We start from the raw sequence: 20831 nt of genomic DNA on the forward strand, positions 1-20831 counted from the left end.
TATTAACACGGGGGAGAGTTTACGTGACTGCACTCTTTTTTCCTATACTATGGTTTTTATCCTAATTGATTTTTCTTAGTAAGGTTTTAACGACATAATATAAAAACACATAATGAAGACAATCATTGTATCATGATCATCCATCACAATGGGAAGTGTTGAAAATAAAAGTTTGAAATATTGAAAATTAATCTGTGAACAAAAGTCATCATTCAAAGAACAGGAGAAGCACAAGTAAATTTTAAGTGGAACATTAGTCTTTTTTTTTTATTTGTGGTCCTACTCCGATTAGTTGGTGAAATTTCCCTATTAATTGAACGACAAAGCCAACTGTGTAAGATTATTTTTTATATACATGGGCAATATATGTCCATGTGCAAAAAAAATGATAAATAGGACATAAGGGAAAGATCTCAAGGTTTAGGTACAAATAAAGAAAAATTAAGTTACATAGATTGAGTTTACATGTCGAGTCGAGGTTATCTAGTAAAATAATTAAGAAAAATAAGTTCTATGTATGTCAAAACTTTCATATGACTAATTAGATATTGATCCAAATTATATATATTTCAAAATTTGAGGTATTTTTCTTTAGGTTCCATCCTTTTCTATTTAATCATCCTTGTTAATTATTCAATGAGAAATCAAGACACGTAAAGTTATTTTTTTTTATTACAACACACGCAGAGTGAGAAACATAAAACTACTTTTAATATAACAAAATAGAGGATATATACTACACCGCACAGGATCTGCATCTATTAATTGGAGTCTCTATGGATGTTTATATATATATGATCATGTCATCTTCGACATATTTTTCTCTATCTGCGGAACCCAATTTTTCCTCTAAGATCCAAAATCTTTCCAAACAAAATTTACTTTGTTCTAGCTCATGCATGCTAATACATCTGTAAATGAGTGGAGCTAGAATGATTTTGTCTCTTGATCATTTCCAGCATAAGCTGATTCCAGGTATCGATCGGGCCTGGCAAACACCAGTGGATACAATCACTGTAACCCTTCATCCATACATTCCCCCAGTGCTGGCCAGGGTGCCCGTCCGGCCTCATTAGCATAATCTCCGTAACATCCAGTACTTTGAAAACATGATTCCCACTTCCCTTCCCTCCAATTCTTGCAGTTTCGACTTCCTCCATTTGAATTTTCCTGTAATCCAAATCAGGCCCGTTGTTGATGAACTCCTCCTTTCCCACAGGTCCGGTTCTGTTGCAAACCCCGCCAGTATTCCACTCCCCATTCTCGAACTGAGAAGGAGAATACGTCCTCAATATACTAAAAATGTTCCGGCAGTTCATGCAGTCGTTGAGTTCCTTAAACGCGGCCCGAAACGCCATTCTAATGGCAAAATACGGCCCGAGGACAGTCACGTTTGGTGCCTGGCAGTACACACAGCCAATGAGATTCCCATGCTCGTACAAATAGTTCTGTCGGAAAAACCAGTGGGCGCCTGAGAAAATTGCATAATCGACTCCCGGTAGTTTCTCCGACCAGTTGCTGTCTGTTCTATCCAGATGCAAATCAAAACTGCCTGTGGCGGAGCCATTGATCACTCTCTCCGTGGCGGTGACGAGGAACTGAGACCAGAGCACCATTAGAGTGAAGTTATGTTTCTTGAATTCCCATGTTGTGAATCTGTCTTCTGCGTCTTTATATATCTCTTTTGGAATCTCTGCCTGCAAGATTTTCTGATAACTGATACAGCCAGCCCAATGATATAGATATTTCAAATCGAGTTAGAATCGAATATATTTGGAAATATTTGAAGTTGAATTTGGAGCAACGTGATAGATGAAATCCGGACCTATAATGCCACCTTTCTTTTCAACATATAATGCCACATTTTTCCGTTGGAACTCGATTCTGGATTTCAAATATATTAAGAAGCCGACTAACATGTGGAAAGCAACCACAAAAAGCATATTTTTCTCGCTTTCTTTAGACAAAATCAGACGCCATCCTCTATGCATGTTTGTACATTTCAAGTATCAGACCTATTTGTTAACTCATTTTTTGCATTTAACTTGTAACCAAAATGGGATTCATGTGACAATGAAGTGGGATAATACATAACCCGTGGTTGCATATCATTCACGTGATAAGTATCCAACCAACCAATTTGTAACTTGAACTTTAATTAATTCTCATGTAAAAACAATTTTTATTTTAATAATATTTTACTATTTTATCTAATTATGACTTTTACTTTATATGTATACCTTGCAAGCAGCATAGGTAAAGTCTTTGAATATACTATAGTTACCATAAGGTCTGTCTCTCGATAGAAGATCATGCAACTCATTATGAAACTTACTGTATATTCTAAACAGATTCATAATCGATTAAGCCGCCTAAAATAAGGATAAAGATCTCTTGAGTTTGAGACTAACATTTATGATATAAACGTCATGTTTCATTAGCTAGGGCATTGAGATGTCTATTCATATATATGGGTGATCATTTGATGATTCAATAAACAATCCTTTATCGGACCGTCCAAGTGGTTATCACTTATCGAGTAGAATATCCCGCAATTATGATTGTACACTATTAGCTCTTTGACCTGAAACAATGTAGAGGCTCTACGCACTAACATGCACTTTGATCTGTATACCGAATCCATTGAGGATCGTCAAGTGATGAGGTTGGGTCTACTTTTGAAATATGTAGGATTCAATGCATTGTAGTCGGGGATTCACTGCTCGCTTATGGCTGAAGATATCCTTTGTGATCTGATGAGTTAATAGTGCAAGGAATCTCTTACTAGAGTAAGAAATGTGAATTTTGGAAAGGTGTTTCCTTAGTTGCACATATCATGTTATTGTTACTACTCAAAGATATATTATATCGTTATCGAATTCATTTGCAACTTTCGATATACAAATAATTGCAGATTCGATCGGGATATATGAGTTGAAGAGACCGTACTGTATGCTAACCATAACTTAAGGTTCTTGCAAGAACTATCAGTGATACATATGAGATCATGAGGCGATGATACTAGACGCTCTCACCATGATCCGGTGGATGCAATCATACTTAAGTTATGACATTCTTGATCAAGGGGTTGATGAAAAGAATGTTACTAATTAGGTTAATCCTGAATAAGAACAAATGTTGTTATGAATCACATGAAGTTGTGCACCCATAGCTAGTTGTATCCCTGAACCGTTGAAAGTCACATAAGTATTAGACTTTGTGTTCCCACCGAGATAATCAGGTTCAATGAGTTGAATTTGATTACTATAGTTTGATGGAAATAAAAAAGATTGCTTATAAAGTAGTTTTTAAGTCGATTCCATGTAATGAAATATGTGGAAGTTCGCTTAATAACTAATTAAATGAGAAGAGTGAAACTGTCTGTTCTAGTGAAAGAGTTCACAAAACTAACACCTGCCAAAAATGAATCAGTGGAAAATTTTGTCCTTCGAAATTTTCAAATTTCATTATGAACAAGATTTGTACGCTCGATACATCACCGCAGTCTGATATTCGATCGAGGTTATAATGAGTTCACAAGTATTATTTTTTTGTAAATTTAGAATCTATTAATTAAATAATAATATTAGTAATGTTGATAATAATTTAATTATGCATGATATATTCAAGAATAGAAAATACATACATGAGAGATTTTGAATAATGGAATTACAATGTCTTGATTCAAATAGGATTATTGATTTTATGAAAAATTAAAACTTATAAATATTTCATTAAGGTTACATGAAATAGCATAATTTTTACAGAAGTTTGTATCTTCTCTCTGCAAAAAAAAAAAATAATAATTAAAAAATAATTGACCATCCCATATTTTGGAGAAAAAAATTTCAGCCACCACGCCGCCAATGCAACATAGTCGGATTTCTAAAATTTCGGCGATCCAATCTCGACACAAATTTCGTTTAGATCTCTAGTGTGGTTTATACGATAAGCAAAATTTCTAATCGTGGACTTTATTTGATGATTGAAGAAGGATGAAGATTTGTTCGTAGTGATTTACAAGAACGGCTATATCCACTTAAAATCTGGAAAAGTGGGATATGGCGTTATATAGACAAAGGTAAATGAGTTCTAAATATCCTACAATTGGTTTAAATCATACGACGCCCATAGAATGTTTTAAACATCAAAACTAAAATTTTAAAAATTTCACTGCACCTTGGGTGCAAGAAAATTGTACTCCAACAGTGATATCAGAGCCAAGGTTTCTAACTTGTATCATTTTCTATTGTTTAAATATTGTCGAAAAAATTGTTTCTAACTGCATAAAAAATCTAAGTTGCATGCCCTGAAAGTTTTTTAAAAAATAAAAATAAAAAATTCTGTGCCTTCTGCCTGGAACAGTTCCAGGAAGAACACGTGTGCGCACATGCGCGCAACGTTGCAAATGTGGGCAACAGAGACTGTCCAGATGTGATTTTAAAAATAAAATAAAAAATTAATACATAGAAGTTTCGCGCGGGGCAGTGCGCTTCCCTTGCACAAAACCGAGATGCCCGTCGGCCGATGCTCGAAAATTTTGGGCAGCGGGTAAAGCTAAAGTGGGGATGCCCGGGATGATCTCGGGCAGCCCTTCGCCTATGGGCTCGAAACGCTTGGTCTTGGGTGCAATTTTATGATTTTTAAAATTATGGGTCAAAATTGATATTTTATGAAACTTGGATAATTTTCTCTTGAAAATAATTTTATTATAATCATGAGATTTTCTTGTAAAATAAATTAATTAAAATTTAATTTTTATCATTTATGGTAAAATTATTTTCACAAGAAATTTAATTATTAATAAATTGAATAGTTAAACAAAGGTGTTTATTTAATTTTTAATTAAGACGGTTAATGACATATTGTTACATGATTTGATATTATGGTTTTAATATAATATTTGATATTATATGAAAAAAGATGATTGATAGCCATGAAAATTTGCTAGGTGTATGTAGGATATTTTACATGTTGTGTTTTAATTATTTGATAATTATTTAAAAGTGTGTATGGTTTATGGCTCATTCCCTCCACTTAAATTTGTAATCTAATGTGCCATGAAAATTTAATGTAAATATTAGATTTATTGGAACATTAAGATTTGAAGATGGTGGGTTCAGACCCTCAAGAGTTTTGAAGATCAAAGACATGTAAAATATTGGAATCTTATGTAATATTACATTTGCATCCCTGCATTTACGTATGTTTTGGAAATTATCCATATGTGACTCATATGAATCAATTAATTCTCAATTATCGATCATCTTTATTATTTATAATGATTGAGATATATTATAAATAATTAGTATGTGCGTTATTATTAATATAATAACAAGAATTGCATGAATCCAGCAAACATACAAACAAAAATGCCATGAGATTTTAAAACTAGATAAGACGAATTTTCAAAATTAAATTTTTTATTTTGGATAATATTCAAAATTTAAATCAATCCCATTAAAAGAAAAATTAAAAGCAAGTATAATATTTCATTTCCTTCCATCAATAGTGGTTATATGATGAACGTTGTCATTCAGTATATTTAAGATGCCATCGCAAAATCCTCTTTCTGTTATAGTCGATCAAAACAAGCTAACCAGACCAAATTACCTAAATATAAATTGTTTTAAATTCTAAGAAATTGGCTAAGGAATTGGCTAAGCTTGAGAAATGGTAGGACCATGATTGCAAGATAAGAGTTATATGTTGGCTAGCTTCTTTGTCAAACGAGTTGTAAAGGCGGTTTGAGGAAGTTGTAAATTTTGTTGACATTTATGATCACCTGCAAGAGTTGTATGATGAACATGTCCATTAAGACATGCTACTGTCAAGAAACTCATGACATTATGCCTGCGAGAAGGGGCCGTTGTCCGTGAACTTGGTGTGAGGATGGCTGGGCTCATCGAGAAGCTAGTAGGTCTAGACTTTATTATTGCAAATTAATTGTCCACGGACATTATATTGATGTTACTACTGCCGTCGTTTGATGGGTTTGTGATGAAGTTCAATATGAACAAGCTAGATGCCACCCTTGAAGAGTTGTAAACATGCTTACTACCTATGAAGTCACTATCCAAAAAGAAAATATTGTTTTCCTAATGGGCTACTCATCTAGGATGAAGAAAGGCCTAAAAAAGAAGGGGAAGAAATGTTCTGCTCCTTTCAAAAAAACAAACCAAGTAAGAAGCAAGCTCTAAGCACTTCTAAAGGGCACACAAAGCACGATAAGGTATAAGATGTTTGCTTCAACTGCAAGAAGTCTGGACATTGGAACTGCAGTTGCAAGGAATATCTAGCACAGAAGAGTTCTGTCAAGGGTATGTTTTATATTAGAATAAATGTCTCAATCAATTCAACTTTTTGGATATCAGATACTGATGTAGATATCATCTACACACTGATTTGTAGGTAATGACAAGAATTAGAAGATTAAGGAATTGTAGAGACCTTGTTGAGGATGGAAATGGAGCAAGAGTTGCTACGAATGTCGTATGATATATTTACTTAGCATTAAACAATAAATTTAAGTTACTTTTAAGAGATGTTTTATATGTTCACGACTTAGGTAAAACCATTGTTTCCATTTCTATGATTGATAAACACAATTTTCTTGTTTATTTTCTAAATATGTTTGAAATATTTACCAAAATCAATGTTTAATTGGAACAGGTGAATTACAAAACTATATCTATAACGTAAAATATAAGATATTCCAACTAACGATGTCCAAATAAACACGATATCAACAACAAACTAAAAAAAAACAAAATAGTCTAAACCAAGCACATTTGTGGCATGCTAGGCTATGACATATTTCCCAAAGAAGGATGTACAAGCTAGTGGGAGAGTATATGTCTAATATGTTATAGATTAACTCTCTTGAAAATATAATCGGATTTGATACACACTAGGTGTGTGTGGTCCGTTAAGTATTAGTACGAGATATAGCCAATCACACTTTATTACTTTTACTGATGACTTATCGATGTATGAGTATGTGTATTTAATTAAAAACAATGTCTGAAACCATTGAAAAGTTCAAAGAATTCAGAGTTGAAGTAGAGAAACATTAGGAAAATGTATTAAAACACTTCGTTTCGATCGAGGTGAAAAATACTTAAGTACAAAATTTCAAGACTACCTTAATGAGAATTAGATTCTCTTTTAATGGACCCCACCTTCCACACCCCAGTTGAATGATGTGTCAGAATATCGTAATCAGAGATTGATGGACATGGTTCGATTTATGATGAGATTTACTGAATTGTCACCATCTTTTTGTGGCTTTACGCTTGAGAATGCGACAATGTTGTAGAACCAAGTCTATACAAGTGCAGTGGATAGAACTCTACATGAGATATTTATGGGAAAGCCACCCAATATTATTTCTTAAAAATATAGGGATGTACTAGGTAATGTGAAGCGGACATTGAGAGACTAAAATTGGATAGTAAAACCAATTTATGCTACTTTGTGGATAATCAAAGAATTTCATTATATATTATTTGTATGATTCCAATGAAAATCAGTATTCATGTCAAGAAATGTTATCTTCTTAGAGAATGAGTTTCTATTGGATAAAAATTGGAATGATAGAATTCAAAGAGATTCGGGAACCACCAACTTATGAAATCGTAGAACCCACACTCCAACATCTAGTTGAAGAAACACAAGCACCTAGGATATTGAAAGAGTATCGAGGCCACCTAAGATGATGTGACCCAAGAAACTTCAAAGAAGCATTGTATGATGTTGATTCATCTAAATGGCTTGAAGTCATACAATCCGAGATGGACTCTATGTATTCAAACCAAGTATGGTACTTAGTAGATCCACCTGAGAAAATTGTTCTTATATGAATCAAACGCATTTACAAAAAGAAACTTCGGGCAGATGAAAATGTAATAACTTTCAAAGCAAGATTGGTACATACTCTGGCAAGATATTGACTACGAGAAAATATTTTTCTACTCGCAATGTTCAAGTTTATTAGAATATTGCTAGCCAAAGCAACATGATATGACTATGAAATATGACATATGGATGTGAAGAATGCGTTGCTTAATAGTGATATTAAATAAAATATTTACATGTCTCAACCTGAAGGATTCAAGTAGGATTCCTGATTTGATCAGGAATTAAAACTTATAAATATTTCATTAGTGATTATATGAATAATATAATTTTTTAGACATACTCTCTCCTCACAAGGAAAATCGGCCACCCCATATTTTGGAGAAAAAATTTTGGCCACACCCTTCCACAGTGCCGTCTCCCCAATGTCGTCGCAACACTGTCGGATTTCTGAATTACAAGCGATCCAATCTCAACTTAAATTTCGCTTAGATTTAGTGTCCGTTTATACGATGAACAAAGTTTCTGATCGTGAATTTGATTTGACGATCAAAGAAAGATGAAGATCTCTCCGTAAGGATTTACAAGAATGACTCTATTTTCTTAAAATCCAGTATAGTTGGAGTCGGTGCTATATACGTAAAGATAAATCAGATGTAAATACCTATGCATAGTTTAAATCATATTATGCTCAAAAAAGTTTTGAACGTCGAAAGGACATATTTATCTTTGGCCAGATGTGGAATATTTGATCTAAGGGGTTGGCCCGAGTCTCCATGTTTGAACATCAAATTTTTAAGAGCAATGTTAAATTTGAAGTACTAACCATAGACAAGAGACAAAGTAGTGATTCCATTTGATTCCGGGCAAGTGAGTCTCCAATAAAAGCCATTGTCTTCCCTTGCAGGATAGTAAGAAAATTTTGGGGGTCGAAACGGGGTAATTCACACTGGTACGGTTTCCATTTCCAGTGCAGAAAATCTCTGTCCTTCCTTCCATGCATGAAACAGTTTCTTTGAAATGGGATTGTTTTGCAGCTGTGATTAGTGTACAAAGAACCTCTCCGGTGCCGGACCCATTTCCCTTTGAACAAGTCGCAGTTCTCTCTATCCGTAAACGGATTCGTCCATGTTTTTGTCAAAGGATTTACTGTTTTGGGTTGGAAAAAAGTGCTAGTTTGGTTGTGTTCTTGATCACGTAGGCTGTGTATCTGATGTTCAAGGGGTAAAAAAGTAGGCAAAGAGTGAAGAGGGTGGCGAAAAATGTCGAATAAATTAAGCAAGAAACTGCTGTATTTGTTGAGCCCAAAAATCTCTCTTTCTTGAAGATCATAGATTTATGGTCTTTCCAACATGAAGTTGGTTTCATATTTTTGGAATTCTGTATAAAGGGGCGTGATGCTGCTTTTTGAATTGGAACGATGATATATAAAGATTTCGTGTTCATCCTGTCTATACGCATAATTATTTCCTATTTCGTAAATAGTTTTAGGTTGGGATCCTCGATTAAGGTGATCCATTTTCGTGGAGGGAATAGATTAATAATTGTAATAATAATAAGTATTGTTTATCTAACGAGGCAAGTATTCTATAGATAACGATATTATATATTTTTTTAATCGTATTTATTAGAGTATTGATTTGACACAAGAAAAATTATAGATACTTCTGATATTACGTCAATTCTTTAACAAAACATGAGTACAAAAATAAAAGTGGAATGTAGTTTAACAAAGTTAAATTTTGATTATTAAAATACTAAAATTGAAAACACAAAAAATATTTATTAGACAGATTGTTTATTTGAGTTACTAATTAAAAATATTATTTTTTATACAAAAAATATTACTTATTATTATAAAAATTCGGATAAAAATCCGTGAGATCGTATCACAAAAAAAACCTATTAAATTGAAAATAAGCATACTGGTATAGAATCAAGTATGATTTGTTTTTTTTTTTATTTATGTAAATGTGGTGGTTCAACTTTTAAGCTGCATGCCAGCTCATGGTTAGGAATGTCTTTTGAATATTTAATTATCTAAAGGTTGATTTAAAGAATCTTGCTATTACTTTACAAATAATTATGGGGCTTTGTGCTAGTCACGTTGAAAAGCTAATGGGTTTTGGTGGCCTTTGCCCCACATTTTCTATGGTGCTTCAACCACTAAAGTCCCTGTCCCTCGTCATATTACTGTGATTTTATTTCAGATTTTACCGGATAAATTTGAATTCGAGTCATTTTCATTTTTCACAGTAATTCTTGGAGTAAGATGTTACTACGCTTATATATTTAGCTCGTGGCTTACGACTATGATTTTTGTATTATAGATAAATTGAGTGTCAAATCTATTTATGCGCACCTATATATTACGGACACAAGAATTTAAACTCATACGAAGCATTTGTCCCTTGACTCCGCCTTCGGAATATTAGTGAAGTGGCCTCATGAAGAGTGCTTTCCATGGTAGTGTTAGGCATGTTTAATGGACCGGCTCGTATAGGAACCAGTTCGTTAAGCCCAGAACTGAGTCCGATATGTGTGAAGCGTATCGGAAATTTATTTAATTGCCTTGTTAATGGATTAAACCGCTTTCGGAACTAGATCCGGAACCGGCCCAAAACCCAAATTTTTAAAAACAATTAAAATAAAAAAATGCCTTTGGGCCAACACTATTGTGATATTTAGTAGCCGTTAGGTATTTGTGATTTGGCTCCCAATTTTACCCCACAACTCAACTCTAAATACAAGATCATATTTTCTTTCAACTCTACATTTCTTTACAATTAATTTCTCTCTTTGCTATTATTTCTCAAAATATATTCAATAATTGTGTTGTAATTTTATCTACACTCGATATTCTATTTATTACTATTAACTTACTATTCGCAATTTAATCATATAAATAATTTGAATTTCGATTACGTTATCTTCAAGCCGTGATGGTGGTGGAGGTGAATATATTTCCAACTTTGGTGAACATTTTGGTTACATCCCCAACTTTGATGAAGTCGAACCTGACCATGAGGAGAAAGAAACCATGAAACTCCCCAACAAAGATGTAGGAACGTCATTGTCTGTCCGAGCAAGCAACACAATAGCAATGAGCATGACGACAGCCCGAGCAAAGCGAAACAAAGTTTGGGATCACTTTGATGTTGAACAACAAAATACAAACAACTATGTCTTAACCCTGAACGCTCCAATCAGTCGGTAGGAAACTAACACAACAATAAATTAATCCTTCAAGTGGTAAAACTTTCACAATTACAATAAAAATTTCTTGAAAACCATCGTAAAATGTGCTGCAAAATATTGTCAACCTTTTATAATAATTGAACGAGAAAATTTTATTGAATTTAATAGTATCATTCAACCTGATTTTCACAATATTTCTAGGAGTACACTTAAGAAATATTGTTTTGATATATATAAATAATATAAAGAAACATTAAAACAACATCTTTCAATTTTTTCTTGTAGAGTTAGTTTGAAAATTGATATTTCGACTAATTTGAAATATAAATCTTATCTTGTTATTACATGTCATTAGATTGATGAAACTTGGATATGCAAAAAAAAGAATTTTAATGTTAGATCATTTAGAATCGTCACACACTATAGCAAGATATGTTTTCAATTTGTTAAGATTTATGGCATATAAAATAAATAATGTTGATCACATTAGATAATACGAGTGTCGATACTCTTCCGATTAGAAATTTTAAAGATTCACTAAAATCGATTTTAGATAGTAATTTGCTTCATCTTAGACGTGTATATCATATTATCAACTCGTGCGTTAAATGTGCATATGATGAACATATGTCTATTGTAATAGAAAATTTTAAAATATGTGAGAAATTATTACGTGAAAGAAGATATAAACGTGATTAGAAAACACTAGTAGAGTCAAACAAGAATAAATTTAAAAAAATTCACCTTCCTGTTGAAACTAGATGTAATTATTTATATCACTAGCTTCGTACTTTGTTACGTTTTCAAGATTAAGTTACTACATATTACAATAATATTGTGGCATAATCTTTAATGTTGACTGACGATTATTTGAATATTTTGAGTAAATGTGCTTCTTTGTTATAAATTTTTAAATAAGAAACCTAGAAATTTTTCAGCATTAACTACCTTACTTCAACCATTTTTATACATTTTTTTTCAATATGTTTTATAAATTTATTGAATATCGTGATGATTCTTTTATGCGTGATTTTGTTTCAAATATCGAAAGTAAAATTTTAAAATATTGGGATAATATCCCAATTGTGCATATTTTAGTGACATATCCTAGTCAAAGTCAATATGGGTTAGACGTATCTTTTGAATATTATACTAAATTTATTCGGAAGAATGTTGACGAGCAAAAAAAGTCAATCGTGCATTCTCTCCAAAAATTGTTTGATTTTTATGCTAGTGAACATTGTGAACTGAGTGCGTAGCCGAAGGAGAGGTCTACAGATAAAAGCAAAAGTAGAGCAATCAATTTCTTTCAAAATTTCAAAAGAAAATCGGTGACTACAACAAATTACAATGATATCTAAATTTATCTAAGTCAATATATTGAGACTACAAAGAATCTCGGTGTTCTTCATTGGTGAAAAGTAAATTCTCAACTTTATCCATTGTTAGCGACAATTGCAAGAGATATTCTACTCATTCAAATTTCAAGTGTTGCTTCGGAATCAACATTTTCAATATGTGGAAGAATCATTGGCGAACAAAGAAATAATTTAAAGTCAAAAACACTTAGCATGCTAACATACCTATAAGATTGATTTTCAACTAAAAAAAATAATAAGACCACTGAACGACAGTTGAATTTCAATGCTCAAGTTTCGACAAAGATCCGGATTATTCAAAATATATTTTAATAAATCGTGATGAATTTTAGATGTTCAATTGTAAATCAATGTTTAAGTTATTTTATTTTTATGATTAGTCATAGTCAGTTTCAACTATAAATAGTAAATAAAAAAAATGTCTATTAATTAAAGTAATATTATATTGTAAAATAATATAATCGGACCCGAAACCTAGAGTCGGCTCAATCTGAACCGGAATCACTTAATAAAGCATATAATCGGTCCGAGTTTCGGATTGGTTCCAAAGTTTTACCTTGGAACCGAAATTGGTTTGGAACTAGTTTAGGAACTAGTTCTGACTGGTTCTCGCACCACTCGATCCAAAACCGGAACCGATGAACCGATAAGCATGCCTACGTAGTGTACAAGTAAAACATAACGAAATTCAATAAAAATTTAAAAAACTAAAGTATCACAATACTCTAATTTCGGAAAGAGGTTCATTTTTAAGTACTTATTGTTAAAAAATCGTTCTCCACTTCCAAAAGGTAAATTATATTTGATGAATCACGAGTCAAGGGTAAATCTCAACAAAGCACATCTCGATGATTTTAACAAAGTTAAAATTGATCGAAAAAATATAGATGTTAAAACTGAGGAAAAAGACCAAGACATTATTCTACTATGCTCTTTACCAAACTCCTATGAAAACTTTGTCGATGCTATGATGTATGGACATGAACCTCTTATTCTGCAAGAGATCAAAGTAGCTTTAATTTCAAAAGAATTGAAGAAAAGAGTACCAGAGAATAAAAATGATGGATATACCAGAAAGTTTGTTCGCAAGAGGCATGATGAAAATTACAAATCAAGAACTTGAAAAGAGAAAATCTAGGTTTAAATCTAAACTCGGACCTAGAAAATTCAAATGCTACCAATGTAACTAAGAAGGACATCTTATAAGAGACGGTGTAGCAGCCCCAATTCTACCAAGTTAACTAAACATGATTAAGTGTCTTTAATTAAGTAAATCATGTGTTAATTGACATTGGAACCACCATAGCTGATTTCAGAAGCCATACCTGATTTCAGAAGTCATGGCAGCCTAAGTAGTGGCTGGATAGACGTGGCTGAGCCAAATTGATTCTAAGGAATAAGTCCGAACTGGTGCTAGGTAATGTCCGAACTGGTTTGTTAGTTAGGGAGCGAAGTTGGAGGTCGGGATAGCGAGCTGAGGTATCCAGTAACATGTCACAAGTAGGAACATGTGTCTTTGTGCATGTGGCCGAGTGACAGGTGGTCGGACAGGTGTCGAAATGCATGGAATTGGGTGGGCACGTCCATGCATGAAAGGTCTCGGGAGTCCCGAACTGAAGTCTATAAATAGGCCATAGGATTTCTCACTGTTAAGGGGGTATTGTGTGTTTATAGTACAAGTTCTAGCCATCCCAGTGAGTTCGGGCAGGACAGAACAGTCCGGACAGAGCAGAGTAGTCCGAGCAAGTCATAGCAGAGCAGTCCAGACAGAACTGAGCAGTCCGAGCAACACAGAGCTGAACAGTCCGGGCAAAGCTGAGCAGTCCGGGCTAGGGTGGGCATCAATCGGCTCGGTCTGGTTTTTCTCTACAATGGTTTGGTTTTTCGGTTTTCGGTTTTGAATCTATCTGGTCCAAAACCAAATTATTTTATTACGATTCGTCCGATTTTTTTGTAATACGGTTCGGTTATATGGTCGGCTATATACGGTTTTATAATATTTTGTTAAGAAATAAAATTATACATCACTTGATGCTTGATTGATGCAACACATATAAAAGAAACAATGATAGTAGATGAGTAAACATATATAATTACAATACACTTATGACTTAACAATCTAAGCTTCAATAACAATTTGAAATACAATTTCAAACAGTAGCTCTTCCATAAAAACACAGTCATTAAATTCCAATTCTCAAACTCCAAAATGTACATAGATTTTGCATCTCAAATCTCAATCATTTAACAATATGAGCTTATAACAATTTGAACTTCCAATTGTCAATATTGGGCTTGTCACATGACTATGGCACATTTATTAGCTCATTATACAAAAAGTCCTATAATTAAATATAATATAGTCGGTTCGGTTATTTCGGTTTTCTTGGGATCAAAACCGTAAACTGAACCGAAAAACTAAATTTATTTAATTTTGAAACCGTAACAGACCAAAAAACCGAACCATTTAAACCGAATTTTTCGGTTCGGTCAGTTATTTCGGTTTTAAACAAACTATGCTCATTCCTAGACCAGGCAGGACAGAGCAAAGCAGTCCAAACAGAGCAGAGAAGTCCGGATAGGTCTTGAAGAAAAATGACCGAAAATCTGCTGAGAATTCATAGGGGAAGGGGATGAGTGGTGGCTGCTGAAAAATCAATGAACCCTTGCTCTCCCTCAAAGAAAATGAATGTGTACGTGTGTGTGTGTTGAGTGTGTGAGTATATTGTAACACGTGTGTGTGTATTAATTAGGGGAAATTGCTTAATAAATTAACTAATCATGCTAATTAAAGTGTCAAACCAATTAACAAGTTAATAAAATTCTAATCCAATATTAAAATTACTAAAATCCCCTAATTCAAATAAAATACCCAAGAAACAAATATTTAAAAGTTTAAAATCTTCAACTTGTCAATTTAGTAATTTGAAAGGCTTAAAATCTTAAAATCATTTAAATTAGGCTTTAAAAAATGCTAAAAAAATTCATAAATCATTTACTAAATTCTTGACTGAACAATAAAATACCACATTTTCATAAATCGCCTAAATCGTCACCGGTCTGTTTTCCCGATCTCGCATTGAATATTCGTCTGAAACATAAAACTCAAGAAAACATTTTAACGTGCATCAAATAAACATGTAATAATTTAAAATAATGCAAAGAAATTCATCATGCATCAGTAAAAAAATCATTTTAAAACTAAATAAATAATTTAGCAATTTAAATAAATGCACGAGTTTTACGTATACTGATTATGGGCTCTACACTGATCGAAGGAAATGAACCCTGGTCGGGCGAAAAGTCCCTGGTTAGGTAACATGAACCCTGGTCGAGGGATATAAATCCTGGTTGGGTAACCTAAACCCTGGTCGGGGAAGATGAACCTTGGTCGGGCGAAATGATCTTGGTCGGGTGACCTGAACCATGGTTAACTTCGACCCGGGCTCTACTCAGTTTCATGGGAGCAACTTGAAATCTGGTCCTACTTTGTTCCTCTTTTCCTGCCCGAGCCAAGGATGACCCACGTCTTTCCAGAGCATCACCACTTCCTCCTTAAATAATCGAGCTAGAGTCATACTCAATGTCCTGATTAGACATGCTTAGACTTTTCCAAAAAGATAGTTAATTCTTGCTTTTAGATCGACTCCTACAGATAAAAAGGATCAATTTGAAGAGAATAGCGTTCTCTTTGCAGACATGGAAGACTTCTCTCCTCTACCGCAATTGTTCAACTACTGATGAAAGTATTCATTTTCTAGTCCAATCTTTTTTTTCTTGAATTTTCGCTAGTTAGTCGGGCTAACTACGGGGTGATCACAAAACAAGGACTATATATAGGGTTATTAAACAGATTCCATGGTCGTAGCCCAATCTACTAAAAAGGGGCTGAAGCATTAAATCATAAGCTATCATTTGAATCCCAAAATCAATTCCAGCACACAAAAATTGATCCTTATCTAGAAACTCTAATAATATAGACGTCGAATTATGCTAATAATAATTAATTTGCGACTTTAATTATGCATGTAGAATCAATATGTTTAATTAATATAGGTTTTAAAGTTGGATTAGTGTTCAACTCTCACTTTTACGGCGCATTAAATCGCTCCAAATAAAGAAGAACACACAATAATTAGACTGTACAAACACGTAACGCGTGTTGTATGGAATCGGGAACTAATTACTATTATTCTATGTGAAGTCGTTTTAGTTTTAATATGCATTATTCTATGGATTCGGTTTTCATTAATAGTTGATATCAAAATACCTTATAAAAAAATACCTCATTGTTTTTTTTTCACTAATCTTTTTTTAGTAAGTCTCTTGTGATACGGTCTCACGAATCTTTATCTGTGAGACAGGTCAAACCTAATGATATTCACAATAAAAAGTAATACTCTTAGCATAAAAAGTAATATTTTTTCATGGATGACCCAAATAATAAATATGTCTCACAAAATAAGACCTCTGAGATTGTCTTACATAAATTTTTGTCTTTTTTTATCTCCCTAGCTTGTGAATTCCCTAGTTTGGCTTTTCTAATGTTTTTTTTATTTTTTTAAAATGTCGGTTAGTTCAGTTACAGACTAAAATAACATATCTTTAATTCGACCGGTTAGTAGGTCTCATGTGAGACCGTCTCACGGATCTTAATCTATGAGACGGGTCAACCCTACACATAATCACAATAGAAAGTAATACTTTTAGTATAAAAAGTAATACTTTTTTATGGATGACCCAAATAAGAGATCTGTCTCACGAATACTACCCGTGAGACCGTCTCACACAAGTTTTTGCCTAATTTTTTTGGTTTGGATAAAAAACAAATCGATTACTTCAATTTTCTCGAAAAAAATTTTGATTAACTTAATTTTAGATAATTCGGTTCGATCACTGATCGAATAATATTGTGTGTTTCCCTCGCCTCCAATCTTGTGGCCATAATTAGCCCGCCAATGTGGACTCCTGTTATTTAGCATGTTTTTTCCATTTTATAAAATAGTTAATTTATATAGAACAATTTTAAACTCAAATTTAATTATTAATAAAACGAACTATATTATTATTTTATTTTCAATCCTAACATAATAATAACAATAATAATGAAAATCCCACGTTGGATAAAAAGAGAAATTGAAAATTAAATTTATTAATTAATTAATGTAAATAGAATAGATCGCCAAGTTTAACATCGCATTGCATTGATTCTAACGATATGTGTGCTTTACTGTCTTCTCTGCCCACCGAATGCCATTTAATTCTTCACCTCTCCACTTTTCCCTCTTCTCCATTCCCCTCCGCTGCGCCATTTCTTCGCATTCCCATTTCTCTCTTCGATCCTATTCTATCTCCCCTTCTTCTAGATTTGTGTATATGGCTCCGTTTCTCGAAACCCAGAAGCCACTTCTTGACGGGGAGAGTGATCACAATGCGGCCGGAGCTGGGAGTCAAACGCCGCCGGTGCTTTCCATGGTCACGGTTGTTGGAAGTGGAAATTGGGGGAGTGTCGCCGCCAAGCTCATTGCGTCCAACACCCTCAAGCTTAATTCATTTCACGGTTTCCCTTTCTTTTCTTCTTTTTTTTTCATCTATAAATGGAATAAAATTAGTCGTCGATTTGTTTTCAAGTTTTTGTGAATTCATTCTGGGGGGTGTATGCAGAGGAAGGTGAGGATGTGGGTGTTTGAGGAAGTACTGCCAACAGGTGAAAAGCTCTCTGAAGTTATTAATCGAACCAATGTAATGTATTGCTTGTTCTTTGATCCTTACTACATTTGATTTTATGAGAAATTTAGTCATATTGTTCCTTCTTTTACAGGAGAATGTTAAATATCTTCCAGGCATAAAGCTTGGCAAAAATGTTGTTGCAGACCCTGATATTGAAAATGCCGGTACGCAAATCTTGATTGGTTAGTGTCATAAGTTCGAAAAAGGAAACGAGAATGAATTCCTGTGTTTATTTTGAAATGGTCAGTGAGGAATGCCAACATGTTAGTATTTGTGACACCCCACCAATTCATGGAGGGGATATGTAAAAAGCTAATAGGAAAAATAAGGGACGACGCTGAAGCAATCTCTCTGATCAAAGGAATGGAGGTGAAGAAGGAAGGACCATGCATGATTTCTGCACTCATCTCCGAACAACTTGGAATTAATTGCTGTGTTCTTATGGGAGCAAATATTGCCAATGAGGTCATTTGGCCAGCCAGTCTCTTATGCTTAGCACAGATATTTTTTTTTTTTTTTGACAACAGAGATCGTTGCATGTGCAGATTGCGGTGGAGAAATTTAGTGAGGCGACAGTGGGATATAGGAAAGATAAAGAGAGTGCAGAGAAATGGGTGCAACTGTTCAACACCTCGTACTTCATGGTCTCAGCGGTTAGTGATATTACTCCAGAATTGTTTGATTCGATTGTATATTGAGTTGTCATGTAGCCATACGCAATCTTATATCGATATAAAATTAGGTCCAAGACGTGGAAGGAGTTGAACTATGTGGAACACTGAAAAATGTTGTGGCTATTGCTGCAGGTATATTCTGCTACTTCAAACTTTCTTGATTTTAAGTTGTTTTACGGCCCTGTAACTGATGGAGGGCCGATTGTTATTGAATTCGTGAAATAGGTTTCGTGGATGGGTTGGAGATGGGAAATAATACGAAGGTGGAAAGAACCGTTAATTTCCTGTGCTTAATTTCTTGGTTAGTTCCTATGATATCCATCACTTTAAAAATTTCTACTATGATGATTTACTAGGCTGCAATAATGAGAATTGGTTTGAGAGAAATGAAGGCATTTTCGAAGTTGCTTTTCCCTTCTGTTAAAGATAATACATTCTTCGAAAGCTGCGGCGTTGCAGATTTAATCACAACATGCTGTAAGCTTCCTCTTGTGGACTTTGTTTTGATGAAGTTCTAGTTTCACCTTTTGGAGTTGTGCAAAGACAAAGATTCAATAGTCTTGTGTGCTTTAATTGGCAGTGGGGGGAAGAAACAGGAAATGTGCAGAGGCTTTTGCTAGGAATGGTGGGAAGAGATCTTTCGATGAGCTTGAAGCAGAGATGTTACAGGGCCAGAAATTACAGGTAACACCCGGCTAACAAATAAATGTGTTAAAATACATTTAAGGGGGTGTTTGGATGAAAGAATATGAAGTTCTTCAAATCTATTATTTCAAATTTGAGTTTGGATTGACAGATTTTAAATTCATTGATTTCAAATTCATTATCTTCTGGTGTCGACAAAATTCAAGTGAATTTGAAAACTAATTAATTTCAAACTATGCAATTTCAATAAGAATTGTGGTTGATTTCAAACACGTAAGATTAGTCTCATTTGAAATCTCTCTCTTAGATAATTCCCAAATCAATCCATCAAATTCAAGCATAACCTAATTTATTTGATCATTTGAAAAATTTGTCCAAGAAATGATCTTTTGAAATCCAAAGTTGAAATTCTTAATCAAATAAAGTTCATTCATCTAAACACAACTTTATCGAGTACAACTTTATTTAGTTCATGAATTTCAAGCCAGGATTCATCTTTGGACAAAAAAACCTAATTTGTATGAACATTCCTAAAAATTGTAGTCTTTTTCGGTCAAAAAACTGACAATTCGTTCCTCATTCAAAATTCTTGACATTTAAACTCTTGGATAGCCAATGAATGCAAGTGTGCATATCTAATTTGTTCACAAAAAAGATGATCAATGATTTGTTTTTCTCAAGGGATTGATATATCAAAGGCTAAAACTTCTTCTAATAGCGCTTTATCATATCCATTTCATTCGCACAACACGATGAATGATATAATTTTTCTCGAGGATCATTATATCAAAGCTAAAAGTTCTTATAATGGTTCTTTTCTACTTGCATATCTTATATTGTCCTATCCAATATATGCAGGGTGTATCAACTGCAAAAGAGGTTTATGAAGTTTTGAATCATCGGGGATGGTTAGAGCTTTTCCCTCTGTTCTCGACAGTGCACAAGATTTGCATTGGCCAACTCCCACCATCAGCCATAGTCGAGTTCTGTGAGCACAAACCCAATTTTTCCATTGTTGGAGCCTCTGCTCAATTTTTCTGATCTTTTTGCATTAACAAATTTTACACCGCATACTCGAATTCATAGTACTAAATTTTGCTCTTTAACTAGCATCACACTTGCAAACTTTCGCGTCGTTGTAGCACATGGCAGAGAACAATATTGAAATATACTCCCAAGTTATGGATCCAAATCTATAGTCGATTTTACAGAGTAAATCTTTTAGATAACGTAGATTTCATTCTTTCCAACTCGACTACTTTCCAATTGCAACATCTCGACTCTGCAGCTAGATTTTCTAATATGTTCCAACAAAACCCTAGGACACAGTTTAGCAAATACTTTCTAT

At 33.7% G+C, this 20831-nt stretch overlaps 2 protein-coding genes across 2 annotated transcripts; one reads left to right on the plus strand and one right to left on the minus strand.

The window, feature by feature from the left end:
• Window positions 1–692: 692 nt before the first annotated feature.
• LOC140841496 (xyloglucan O-acetyltransferase 4-like) lies at window positions 693–9192 on the minus strand. The gene is made up of 2 exons (XM_073208980.1): window positions 8684–9192; window positions 693–1697 (listed from the first exon to the last, which is right to left on the minus strand). The coding sequence occupies exons 1-2, from the start codon at window positions 8858–8860 to the stop codon at window positions 903–905; spliced, it is 972 nt and encodes a 323-aa protein (XP_073065081.1). The 5' UTR covers window positions 8861–9192; the 3' UTR covers window positions 693–902.
• An 8454-nt stretch (window positions 9193–17646) lies between these two features.
• Window positions 17647–20693, plus strand: LOC140840505 (glycerol-3-phosphate dehydrogenase [NAD(+)]-like). Its single transcript, XM_073207692.1, has 10 exons — window positions 17647–17994; window positions 18100–18176; window positions 18256–18328; window positions 18412–18629; window positions 18710–18817; window positions 18907–18970; window positions 19064–19101; window positions 19195–19315; window positions 19419–19522; window positions 20342–20693. The coding sequence occupies exons 1-10, from the start codon at window positions 17685–17687 to the stop codon at window positions 20522–20524; spliced, it is 1296 nt and encodes a 431-aa protein (XP_073063793.1). The 5' UTR covers window positions 17647–17684; the 3' UTR covers window positions 20525–20693.
• The last annotated feature ends 138 nt before the right edge of the window (window positions 20694–20831 follow it).

Source organism: Primulina eburnea, chromosome 9 (genome assembly GCF_022965805.1).
Source record: "Primulina eburnea isolate SZY01 chromosome 9, ASM2296580v1, whole genome shotgun sequence".
In the NCBI taxonomy this organism is placed as follows: domain Eukaryota; kingdom Viridiplantae; phylum Streptophyta; class Magnoliopsida; order Lamiales; family Gesneriaceae; genus Primulina; species Primulina eburnea.